Source organism: Capra hircus, chromosome 4, assembly GCF_001704415.2.
Source record: "Capra hircus breed San Clemente chromosome 4, ASM170441v1, whole genome shotgun sequence".
In the NCBI taxonomy this organism is placed as follows: domain Eukaryota; kingdom Metazoa; phylum Chordata; class Mammalia; order Artiodactyla; family Bovidae; genus Capra; species Capra hircus.
Genome location: NC_030811.1, coordinates 10,309,407 through 10,322,987, shown reverse-complemented (window position 1 = coordinate 10,322,987; position 13,581 = coordinate 10,309,407). Strand labels below are relative to the sequence as shown.

The window sequence follows — 13,581 nt, the reverse complement described above, 5'->3', positions numbered from 1 at the left end:
GGTATGACCTAAATCAAATCTCTTATGATTTTACAGTGGAAGTGAGAAATAGATTTAAGGGGCTAGATCTGATAGACAGAGTGTCTAATGAACTATGGACAGAGGTTTGTGACATTGTATAGGAGACAGGGATCAAGACCATCTCCATGGAAAAGAAATGCAAAAAAGCAAAATGGCTATCTGGGGAGGCCTTACAAATAGCTGTGAAAAAAAGAGAAGCGAAAAGCAAAGTAGAAAAGGAAAGATATAAGCATCTGAATGCAGACTTCCAAAGAATAGCAAGGAGAGATAAGAAAGCCTTCCTCAGTGATCAGTGCAAAGAAATAGAGGAAAACAACAGAATGGGAAAGACTAGAGATCTCTTCAAGAAAATGAGAGATACCAAGGGAACATTTCCTGCAAAGATGGGCTCAATGAAGGACAGAAATGGTATGGACCTAACAGAAGCAGAAGATACTAAGAAGAGGTGGCAAGAATACACAGAAGAACTGTACAAAAAAAATCTTCACAACCAAGATAATCATCATGGTGTGATCACTAACCTAGAGCCAGACATCCTGGAATGTGAAGTCAAATGGGCCTTAAAAAGCATCACTATGAACAAAGCTATTGGAGGTAATAGAATTCCAGTTGAGCTATTTCAAATCCTGAAAGATAATGCTGTGAAAGCGCTGCACTCAATACGCCAGCAAACTCAGCAGTGGCTACAGGATGGAAAAGGTCAGTTTTCATTCCAATCCCAAAGAAAGGCAATGCCAAAGAATGCTCAAACTACTCCACAATTGCACACATCTCACATGCTAGTAAAATAATGCTCAAAATACTCCGAGCCATGTTTCAGCAATACATGACCCGTGAACTTCCAGATGTTCAAGCTGGTTTTAGAAAAGGCAGAGGAACCACAGATCAAATTGCCAACATCCGCTGGATCACGGAAAAAGGAAGAGAGTTCCAGAAAAACATCTATTTCTGCTTTATTGACTATGCCAAAGCCTTTGACTGTGTGGATCACAATAAACTGTGGAAAATTCTGAAAGAGATGGGAATACCAGACCACCTGACCTGCCTCTTGAGAAATCTATATGCAGGTCAGGAAGCAACAGTTAGAACTGGACATGGAACAACAGACTGGTTCCAAATAGGAAAAGGAGTATGTCAAGGCTGTATATTGTCACCCTGCTTATTTAACTTATATGCAGAGCACATCATGAGAAATGCTGGGCTGCAGGAAGCACAAGCTGGAATCAAGATTGCCGGGAGAAATATCAATAACCTCAGATATGCAGGTGACACCACCCTGATGGCAGAAAGTGAAGAGGAACTAAAAAGCCTCTTGATGAAAGTGAAGGAGGAGAGTGAAAAAGTTGGCTTAAAGCTCAAGATTCAGAAAACGAAGATCATGGCATCTGGTCCGATCACTTCATGGGAAATAGATGGGGAAACAGCAGAGTCAGACTTCATTTTTGGGGGGCTCCAGAATTACTGCAGATGGTGACTGCAGCCATGAAATTAAAAGACACTTACTCCTTGGAAGAAAAGTTATGACCAACCTAGATAGCATATTCAAAAGCAGAGACATTACTTTGCCAACAAAGGTCCATCTAGTCAAGGCTATGGTTTTTCCTGTGGTCACGTATGGATGTGAGAGTTGGACCGAGTGTCGAAGAATTGATGCTTTTGAACTGTGGTGTTGGAGAAGACTCTTGAGAGTCCCTTGGACTGCAGGGAGATCCAACCAGTCCATTCTAAAGGAGATCAGTCCTGGGTGTTCTTTGGAAGGACTGATGCTAAAGCTGAAACTCCTATACTTTGGCCACCTCATGAGAAGAGTTGACTCATTCGAAAAGACTCTGATGCTGGGAGGGATTGGGGGCAGGAGGAGAAGGGGATAACAGAGAATGAGATGGCTGGATGGCATCACCAACTCGATGCACATGTGTTTACGTGAACTCCGGGAGATGGTGATAGACAGGGAGGCCTGGCATGCTGCGATTCATGGAGTCACAAACAGCTGGACATTACTGAGAGACTGAACTGAACTGAACTGACCTCTGAGAAGGCGAGTATGGCAGGAGATTGATTTCAGTCACCAGTAGCCAATGATTTGATCATCACAAATGCACACAGTAGCTGACATAAAAATCAAGAATTTCAGGAGTTTAGAACGCTTGGTGAATAAATAGAGGTGCTAGAAGGTGGTACACGTGGAGTGGGCCTGCAGCCCTTCTCACCCACCTTGCTCTATGCATCGCTTCCATCTGTTCCTGAGTTGAATCCTTCAGCATAAACCAGTAATCTAGTTTGTAAACTGTTTTCCTGTGTTCTGTGAGTTGTTCAGCAAGCAATTGACCCTAAGGTGGGGGTCATGGGGACCTCTAATGTATGGTCTTTCAGAAGCATGGGTGACAAAGTAGGCTGGAAATTGGCATCTGAAGTTGGGGGTGCTCTTGAGGAAATCAGCCCTTCACCTGTGGGATCTGAATCTACCTCCTGGTAGATAGTGTTAGAATTGAGTTCAGGTATGGAAGGCTGGCTGGTGTCCACAGATAATGGCCTGGTGTGTGGGAAAACCCATACATCTGGTGTCAGAAATGAAATATTGGGAAAAACAGGAGAACACAGAGCAATTTTTTTTTTTTCTGTTTTCAGGCTTCATCAGACTAGAAATGTCTCAGAAACAGATTTCTAAGAAAGTTACTAGCTGTCTGTGTTGTTTTTAATATTCATATACCACTTAGCACCATGTTAAGCATATGTGTAGGTGTGTTAATCACTGTCGTGTTTGACTCTGTGACCTCATGGACTCTAGCCCACTGGGTTCCTCTGCCCATGGGATTCTCCAGACAAGAGTACTGGAGTGGATTGCCATTCCCTTCTCCAGGGGATTTTCCCAACTCAGGGATCGAACCCAGGTCTCCCACATTGTGGACGGATTCTTTATCATCTGAGCCACCAGGGAAGCTTATAGCTATTTATGTTAAGCATATAGTTGATCCTTAAGTTAAAATTGTTGGCTGGCTTTTGTTGAATCTTATTTAAGATAGTATTTAGATTAATCTATATACACTCAGGGAATTAATTCAGGGATTCTCACTGGTATTGCTTTTGAAGCCAAGACAACCAATAATGATATTAAAATGGAGCCACAGTTTAATAAAATAAATTTGTGGCTTATGTGTAAAACTAAAAGCTGGCTAGAAAAAAATACCTACAAAGAAAAAAGAAATCTGTTTTCCTTGATCAAATGTTGTCAGCATGATGCAAAGAAGATGTCTATTTATGTGATGAAATTAAAGATCTAAAGCTCAAATGGTTTTGTCCAATGAAGAACTGAAGAGGATGTGGCTATTTTGAAAGGCGGTGATAGTATGTATTGGTATGGCCAAAAAGTTTGGATTTTGGAATTTTTCCATAAGATCTTATGAATGATAAAAACCTGAATGAACGTTTTAGTTAAGACAGCAGCTTCAGGAAAACCAAGGAGAACGCAGTAGGGATCATTATTGAAGAATATCTCAGTTTCCAAAGCATGTAGTTGTATATGTTATAGACTGTTAGGACTTCCCTGCTGACTCAGCTGGTAAAGAATCCACCTGCAGTGCAGGAGACATAGATTCCATCCGTGGGTCAGGAAGATGCCCTGGAGAAGGAAATGGCAACCCACTCCAGTATTCTTGCCTGGAAAAATCCCATGGACAGAGAAGCCTGGCAGGCCATGTTCCATGGGGTAGCAAATAGTAGGACGTTACTGAACACTAGCACGTGTGTGTGCACACAAACGCACACACACAGACACAGACTATTACCCATTTTGCAGATTATTGGAGCCGACTGAATGTTCTAAAGAGTAGTTTAAATCTTGAGGAAATATTTCAACATACCTTTTCGCATACGTGTATTTGTGTGCAATTAAACCAGAGCCTTCTGTTTCAAAGCTACGATATACTCTTTATTGAAAGTATCTTTTTACTTGCTTCATAATAATTTTATGTCTTTTAAAAGTTGTTGTAAAAGATACATTTAAAAGAGATAAAACTCCTGATTTAATGTAGAAACAAATTCAAAATATCAGTTAAGAATGCAGCAGATTAGCCATGTAATATAGTGCTTATGTTGTATCATGTTATGACTTAAAATGTTTGGTGTTCTTTCTAAATTTTTTATTTCAATGTTTAAGAGATTGTTTTAAAAATATAAAAGAGGATCTCATGTGGAATATAGCTTTCCAAAAACTCAAGTTATTTAAGATACGGACAGCTAGAATGTGTATATGAAATTGAGGCAGCTCGTGTTTAAAACTGGAGAAGGAAATGGCCACTCACTCCAGTGTTCTTATTTCAGAGAGCCCATGGACAGTAGAGCCTGGAGGGCTACTGGGCATGAGGTCACCAACTCAGACACAACTTAGAAGCTAAACAAGAACAACAAAACGTGTCTTAAATAGCTTACACATGTATTTCTCATTTATTTGACATATTCTAAAATATTATTGGTCTCTTGCTTTAAATCTTCTTTAAAGTTATGATTTTATATTGACATTTTCTTGTTATTAGATTGCACACTCTTTTTGAGTGTAGCATCGGTGGCTTTCCTTACTCCTGGGTTTCCCATATTACCTTGTGTTAATGCTTATTATGCAGTAAATGTTTTATAAATATTTGCTGAGGAATGATGGCTATGACCAAAGAAAATCCTTTTGTTCTCTGCCATAAAAAATAGACAATATGACCTTTCAACATAAAAAAGTAATTATGGCAAACAATTCTTGACAAAATCTTCCATGAATAAGACATATGAAATAAATATGTTCACATGTAGTTATGCTAATAAAATGTAGAAGTCCCTGATCTCTGCACAGTGTATTCAGTTGCTCTTTTTGCCGAACTCAATGTCAAAAAGTTTTTTTCAGATTTCTGATGATGGCATGGGTAGGCATGAAGAGAAGATTTTTAAAAAGCAAGAAATATGTTTGGAGTGTGTTTTGAAAAATGTATACTGCATAGTTTAAATGTAAAATAATAGAACTCATAATTGTCTACTGGATACTACAGTGTATGTCAGAGTGTTTCATTCTTTTAACACGTGTGTGCATTTCCATATATGCAAGAACCCATGGAAACTTTGTCCTAGCTCGCATTTAAAATTGGCCCTGTTTTTCAAATAAAGAAAGTATGGAAGCTTTTCTCGATTTGTTTATGGTTTAGAGAATATAAAATACCTCCATTGCAAATACAGTTTAAGTTTATATTAGCACATAGAGTACATGATGGTTTCTAAAGTATCTTCCTGTAATTTTCAAATCTCTCTTTTTTTTTTTGCCAGGCATTTCCTGGGAATGTCAACTCTGATAGTGTTGTCCGGCACGATTTACAGCATCCGGTCATCGCCCGCTACGTCCGCTTTGTGCCTCTGGATTGGAATGGAGAAGGCCGCATTGGGCTCAGGATTGAGGTCTATGGCTGTTCTTACTGTAAGTACCATCCTGTGGAAATTGGTGGTGGAGTTTTGCCATCTTCATTTACTTGGTAATTTCATTATTTTGAATTATTTTAGTTGCTTTCTCTGACAGTGAATTGCCATGTATCTTTATATAAAAAACATATAAAGTTGGTCATATGTTTAAAATATATATTTACATTTTTACACAAACACACGTATAAGAATAAACTAAGAATACCTTTAGTAGAGGATTTAGGAAATGATTATTGTTAAGTGTACTAACACAGCAAAGCTTATTAATAAAAATGCTTGAAGTCTTATGAAATATCTGAAAAGTAGAAACCTGTGCTTTTCTCCATCTTTCTGACTCTTTGGAATAGATTTTGAATGTAGTCTTAAGAACTTCCTTCTGGTTCTGTTCAGTTTCACCTTTTGTTCTTTTGAAACCAACCACTGAGTTTTGATGTCAATTATATTCTATATGTATGTAAGTTTTATTTGTTCCTTTAAAAAACTTACTTGGTTACCCGAAGAGTTTCTTTCCCTTCAGTTGTGTTTCTTATTATCTTTTTGTATTTTTTTTTAGTCATCACATCTATGTCTATGATTTCAAGGTATGGATTTTTAGGGAGTGTCATTCTACTGTCTGTTTCAGCCAGTTTTGTTAAGGGTGCTTCTTTTCTCCTCCTCTTGTTCCTCCTCTTTTATTTTATATATATGTGGGAGTATAGTTGCTTTGCAGTGTTACCTTCTGCTGCGTAGCACAGTGAATGAGCCATAGGTACGCACATATCCCCTCTTGTGTTGAATTTCCTTCCCATCTAGCTTACCACGGAGCACTGAGTGGAGTTCCGTGAGCTGCCCTGTATAACTTCATTTCTTCTTCTTAACAGCCTTGTCCGCCTAGCCTTCCTGTCCTCATCTTTATGCCCACTCATCTTCTTGATTGTGACCTCAGTTTCTTCTAAACATTATCTGTGGAACTCCTTTCAGGCCCGAGGTTGATGGTAGCTTCTTCTGGAAAAAATGGATCTTTGCCATTTGCTTCTGTGAAGGCATTACTAACACACAATTACTGTAAAGACTACTTGAGGCTTTTTGAGGCTAGTGGGTAGTACACATTCAGTTGGCAAACACAGGATTTGCAGACACTGGCTTTATTTTTATTGTCGGCTGTGCTGTGTGGCTTGCAGGATCTTAGTTCTCTGACCAAGGACTAAACCCGTGTCCTTGGCAGTAAAAGTGCCGAGTCCTAACCAGTGGATTACCAGGGAATTCCTCCAAACACTAGCTTTACAATATGAGTTGTCTGGTAAAATGGTCCGCTCCTCCCAGGAAGCTTTTCTTCCTGTTCTAATTGGCTGGGAGAGGGGAGGCTGGATACACACAGCGTAGGGAATTAGATTAGCTTCAAGAAGGAATTTCCTACTAGACTTTCCCCCACCATTGCCTACAGACCCATAACAACTGCAATCAGAAAATCCAAATATCCTATTGGAAAACCTTAATTAAAAGTAACCAAACATTTGATAGTTTATAATAAAAACTATATAAAAATTTTACCTCTGTATGAATTTAGTAACTATAATGATGACCAAATCATATTTCTTATGTGTGTGTGTTTATTCCTTGAATTCTGTCTGACTCTGCAAGAATACTGGAGTAGGTTGCCATTTCCTCCTCCATGGGCTCTTCCCAACCCAGGGAATGAACCCGGGTCTTCTGCCTTGCAGGTGGATTCTTTACCACTGACTTACCTGGGAAGATTAGGGAAGAACAGAACTCTGGGTTCATGCTTATTCTAGCTGTCAGCATCGAGATGGGAGGACTAAAAAAATAATATGATATTTTTGTCTGCATAGCATATTTTCTAAGAAACATGTTCAGCTTTCAACAAATGAAAAAGAAGTAATAGTCTCCATGGAAACATGCTATGTATAATCGATTCTATTAATAATTATTTATTGAGCAATTTTCATGGATTATGAAATATGCTCAATGTTAGTAGTATCACAGTGAATAAGATAAACATGGTGTGAGAGACAAAAGAAGCAATTGATCCAGTAGTGGTATCTACTGAGATACATCATGAGAAACGCTGGGCTGGAAGAAGCACAAGCTGAAATCAAGATTGCTGGGAGAAATATCAATAACCTCAGATATGCAGATGATACCACCCTTATGGCAGAAAATGAAGAAGAAATAAAGAGCCTCTTGATGAAAGTGAAAGAGGAAAGTGGGAAAGTTGGCTTAAAGCTCAACATTCAGAAAACGAAGATCATGGCATCTGGTCCCATCACTTCATGGCAAATAGATAGCAAAACAGTGTCAGACTTTATTTTTTGGGGCTCCAAAATCACAGCAAATGGTGACTGCAGCCATGACATTAAAAAACGCTTACTCCTTGGAAGGAGTTATGACCAACCTAGATAGCATATTGAAAAGCAGAGACATTACTTTGCCAACAAAGGTCCATCTATCTAGTCAAGGCTATGGCTATTCCAGTGGTCATGTATGGCTGTGAGAGTTGGACTATAAGGAAAGCTGAGCACCGAAGAATTGATGCTTTTGAACTGTGGTGTTGGAGAAGACTGTTAAGAGTCCCCTGGACTGCAAGGAGATCCAACCAGTCCATCCTAAAGGAAATCAGTCCTGGGTGTTCATTGGAAGGCCTAATTCTGAAGCTGAAACTCCAATATTTTGGCCACCTGATGGTGAAGAGCTGACTTATTTGAAAAGACCGTGATGCTGGGGAAGACTGAAGGCAGGAATAGAAGGGGACGAGAGAGGATGAGATGGCTGGATGGCATCACCGAGTCAGTGGACATGAATTTGAGTAAACTTTGGGAGTTGGTGATGGACAGGGAGGCCTGGCACGCTGCAGTCCATGGGGTCACAAAGAGTTGGACACCACTGAGCGACTCATCTGACTGAGTATCTATTAGGCTACAAACTATGAGGGTTAAATTTTGCCCAAAGACGTATAGCCTGAGTGCTTGAGCTGAAAGGGAAACCAGACATCCTGGTGGTACAACAAGGGCTCACTACCACTGCTATTTTCCTATTCCTAAATTCTAACAAAAACTCCATGGGATGTTCACCAGCTCAATAAGCGAATTATATTGACATCCCAGAAGCAGCCATCAACCTTCTCCTAGTTCAGTTCAGTTCAGTCGCTCAGTCGTGTCCGACATTCAACCCCATGAATGAACTCCATATCCTTGACTAGACGGACCTTTGTTGGCAAAGTAATGTCTCTGCTTTTCAATACGCTAGTCTAGGTTGGTCATAACTTCCCTTTCAAGGAGTAATCATCTTTTAATTTCATGGCTGCAGTCACCATCTGCAGTGATTTTGGAGCCCACAAAAATAAAGTCTGACACTGTTTCCCCATCTATTTGCCATGAAGTGATGGGACCAGATGCCATGATCTTCGTTTTCTGAATGTTGAGCTTTAAGCCAACTTTTTCACTCTCCTCCTTCACTTTCATCAAGAGGCTTTTTAGTTCCTCTTCACTTTCTGCCTTAAGGGTGGTGTCATCTGCATATCTGAGGTTATTGATATTTCTCCCGGCAATCTTGATTCCAGCTTGTGCTTCTTCCAGGCCAGTGTTTCTCTTGCTGTACTCTGCATATAAGTTAAATAAGGAGAGTGACAATATACAGCCTTGATGTACTCCTTTCCTATTTGGAACCAGTCTAAGTTACTACTACTTAAATTCACCTGATTTCTTTTCCCATAGATTAAGGTTGTTTTTTTGTTTTGTTTTTGTCTTTTTTTTTAAATTTTAAATTCTCATACAAATGAAATGATAAAATACACATTATTTCCCTTCTGAATTCTTTAGTTCAAAATAATATTTGTGAAAAATTACCCATTTTGTTATCTGAGATATTTGTTTATTTTCCTGAATATTATTATTTTGTGGTATGCTTATTCTACAATTATGTATTCATTTCATGTTGATAAACATTGAGTTGTTTCCAGTTTTTGGCTATTTCAATAGAATTGCTATAAACATTTTTTCATGGTATAGAGCTGCTGCTGCTGCTGCTAAGTCGCTTCAGTCGTGCACGACTCTGTGTGACCCCATAGACGACAGCCCACCAGACTCCCCCGTCCCTGGGATTCTCCAGGCAAGAACACGGGAGTGGGTTGCCATTTCCTTCTCCAATGCATGAAAGTGAAAAGTGAAAGTGAAGTTGCTCAGTCGTGTCCTACTCTTTTGCAACCCCATGATGGACTGTAGCTCTCCAAGCTCCTCTGTTCATGGGATTTCCAGGAAAGAAAACTGGAGTGGATTGCCATTTCCTTCTCCAAGTTATTTTTCTAACCAGGTGATTTTTCTAACTAATATCCAGTTCCCATTATTTCTCATACATCTATGTATGAAGAATGTAAAATATACTTAAGCCTTTTTCCAAGAAAAAATTCATGTCTGTAATAAGAAAATGATGTGTTAAACATATTTATTAATGGAAGTGTTTCCAAGGTTACTGTGTTACAAATTTATCTGTATTGGAATTCAGACTAGAGTGGACCCTTAGATGGCTTTCTATTTTATTTTTTTCATTTATTGGACCATTGATATGTCTCAAGGGCTATGTTTAAGGTTTCAGTGATAGGAAATTGTGGCTCTTTGAGAGGGAAAATTTCAATCAGAAACACTCATATTTTGCCCTTTTAAAAATAGTAGTCCTGCCAGGGTCCAGCAAGGAGAAACTAGGCTTGCATTACTCCCATGGAAAAGGAATGATTTTTCTCACCTTCTAAGAAATCCCTTTTGAGTTTATTTTTGTGTATGGTGTTAGAAAGTGTTCTAGTTTCATTCCTTTACAAGTTGTTGGCCAGTTTTCCCAGCACCACTTATTAAAGAGATTGTCTTTAATCCATTGTATATTCTTGCCTCCTTTGTCAAAGATAAGGTGTCCATAGGTGCATGGATTTATCTCTGGGCCTTCCATTTCTAACACCATACACAAAAATAAATTCAAAATGGATTAAAGATCTAAAAGTAAGACCAGAAACTATAAAACTCCTAGAGGAGAACATAGGCAAAACACTCTCCAACATACATCATAGCAGGATCCTCTATGATCCATCTCCCAGAATATTGGAAATAAAAGCAAAAACAAACAAATGGGACCTAATTTAACTTAAAAGCTTCTGCACAACAAAGGAAACTCTAAGCAAGGTGAAAAGACAGCCTTCAGAATGGGAGAAAATAATAGCAAATGAAGCAACTGACAAACAACTAATCTCAAAAATATACAAGCAACTCCTGCAGCTCAATTCCAGAAAAATAAACGACCCAATCAAAAAATGGGCCAAAGAACTAAATAGACATTTCTCCAAAGAAGACACACAGATGGTTAACAAACTCATGAAAAGATGCTCAACATCACTCATTATCAGTGAAATGCAAATCAAAACCACAATGAAGCACCATTTCATGCCAGTCAGAATGGCTGTGATCCAAAAGTCTACAAGCAATAAATACTGGAGAGGGTGTGGGTAAAAGGGAACCCTCTTACACTTTGGTGAGAATGCAAACTAGTACAGCCACTATGGAGAATAGTGTGGAGAATCCTTAAAAAACTGGAAATAGAACTGCCTTATGACCCAGCAATCCCACTGCTGGGCATACACACCAAGGAAACCAGAATGGAAAGAGACACGTGCCCCAGTGTTCATTGCAGCACTGTTTATAATAGCCAGGACATGGAAGCAACCTAGATGTCCATCAGCAGACGAATGGATAAGAAAGCAGTGGTACATATATACAATGGAGTATTACTCAGCCATTAAAAAGAATACCTTTGAATCAGTTCTAATGAGGTGGATGAAACTGGAGCCTATTATACAGAGTAAGCCAGAAAGAAAAACACTGATACAGTATACTAACGCATATATATGGCATTTAGAAAGATGTTAAGGATAGCCCTGTATGCGAGACAGCAAAAGAGACACAGATATATAGAACCGTTTTTTGGACTCTGTGGGAGAGGGAAAGGGTGGGATGATTTGGGAGAATGACATTGAAACATGTATAATATCATATAAGAAATGAATTGCCAGTCCAGGTTCGATGCATGATACTGGATGCTTGGGGCTGGTGCACTGGGATGACCCAGAGGGATGGTTCCAGGAGGGAGGAGGGAGGGGGGTTCAGGATGGGGAACACATGTATACCTGTGGCGGATTCATGTTGATGTATGGCAAAACCAATACAATATTGTAATTAACCTCCAATTAAAAATAAATAAATTTATATTAAAAAAAGGATCTAATTAAAATTAAAAGCTTCTGCACAACAAAGGAAAATATAAGCAAGGTGAAAAGACAGCCTTCTGAATGGGAGAAAATAATAGCAAATGAAGCAACTGACAAACAACTAATCTCAAAAATATACAAACAACTTCTGCAGCTCAATTCCAGAAAAATAAACGACCCAATCAAAAAATGGGTCAAAGAACTAAATAGACATTTCTCCAAAGAAGACATACGGATGGCTAACAAACACATGAAAAGATGCTCAACATCACTCATTATTAGAGAAATGCAAATCAAAACCACAATGAGGTACCACTTCACACCAGTCAGAATGGCTGCGATCCAAAAATCTGCAAGCAATAAATGCTGGAGAGGGTGTGGAGAAAAGGGAACCCTCCTACACTGTTGGTGGGAATGCAAACTAGTACAGCCACTATGGAGAACAGTGTGGAGATTCCTTAAAAAATTGCAAATAGAACTACCTTATGACCCAGCAATCCCACTGCTGGGCATACACACCGAGGAAACCAGAATGGAAAGAGACACATGTACCCCAATGTTCATCGCAGCACTGTTTATAATAGCTAGGACATGGAAACAACCTAGATGTCCATCAGCAGATGAATGGATAAGAAAGCTGTGGTACATATACACAATGGAGTATTACTCAGCCGTTAAAAAGAATTCATTTGAATCAGTTCTGATGAGATGGATGAAACTGGAGCCGATTATACAGAGTGAAGTAAGCCAGAAAGAATAACACCAATACAGTATACTAACACATATATATGGAATTTAGGAAGATGGCAATGACGACCCTGTATGCAAGACAGGGAAAGAGACACAGATGTGTATAATGGACTTTTGGACTCAGAGGGAGGGAGAAGGTGGGATGATTTGGGAGAATGACATTCTAACATGTATACTATCATGTAAGAATTGAATCGCCAGTCTATGTCTGATGCAGGATACAGCATGCTTGGAGCTGGTGCATGGGGATGACCCAGAGAGATGTTATGGGGAGGGCAGTGGGAGGGGGGTTCATGTTTGGGAACGCATGTAAGAATTAAAGATTTTAAAATTTAAAAAATAAAAAAATAAATAAAAATTTAAAAAAATAAATAAATAAAATAAAATAAAATAAAAAAATTTAAAAAAAAGAAATCCCTTAGGGGATTTGTCTGAGATTTGTCTTATACCTGCAGGTTAGGGAATGGGGGTGTTCTTTTCCTTCCAAGTTTGCCAGAAGAACTAGAGAAGAAGAAACATCAATAGATTGCTGCTTCTGTGGGAGTGTATACCTACTGTAATTCCTGTTGTATTTGTGAACTTTCTTCTCTGCAGTCTTTCCACAATCACTCTGTCATCTGAAAAATTAGGTGCTTCTTAAGGTTGAAAGTAAGAAGTTCACTCTCTTCCAGGTGAAGGAAGTTTAGTTCCAGGCTACTACTTTTATGCCTCTAGGACCTCTGCTGTTTTTGTTTCCTGACTTGTCTTGATGATAGTATGTGTTCCAACTTCAATGAATTTAGATTCATTTTAAATCATTCTGCTCCCTCTACATTTGGTTTCCCCTCAAATTTAGTTGAAACAAGTGCATGCTGTTATTTTAAAAACTTAACGATATTCCTCATGTCTTCTGACTCAGTAAGCTTGCTCCCCAAACACTGATGCTAATCTTCTTACTCTGTACCGAAGGGACTGCGTGAAGCAGAAGGGAGAGGTCTCAGTCTAATAACTTTAAAAAATCAGTTATGGCTGAAACACTCAAACATTCATCTTGCAAAAGCCCTGCATGGTGTATTGATTAAAGTAGTGAGCATTTTTTATAGCCCATATTGAATTAGCTTTTAACCAGAGTCTCCATA

The 13,581-nt window shown here is 38.9% G+C and overlaps 1 protein-coding gene across 1 annotated transcript in view; it reads left to right on the top strand.

The window, feature by feature from the left end:
* The window catches only part of CNTNAP2 (contactin associated protein-like 2), a 2,354,843-nt gene that overhangs the window by 974,769 nt on the left and 1,366,493 nt on the right, over positions 1-13,581 (top strand). The window contains exon 5 of the mRNA XM_018046828.1: positions 5,323-5,470. Coding sequence (XP_017902317.1) covers positions 5,323-5,470 — 148 coding nt within the window. The remainder of the gene's footprint in view (positions 1-5,322; positions 5,471-13,581) is intronic.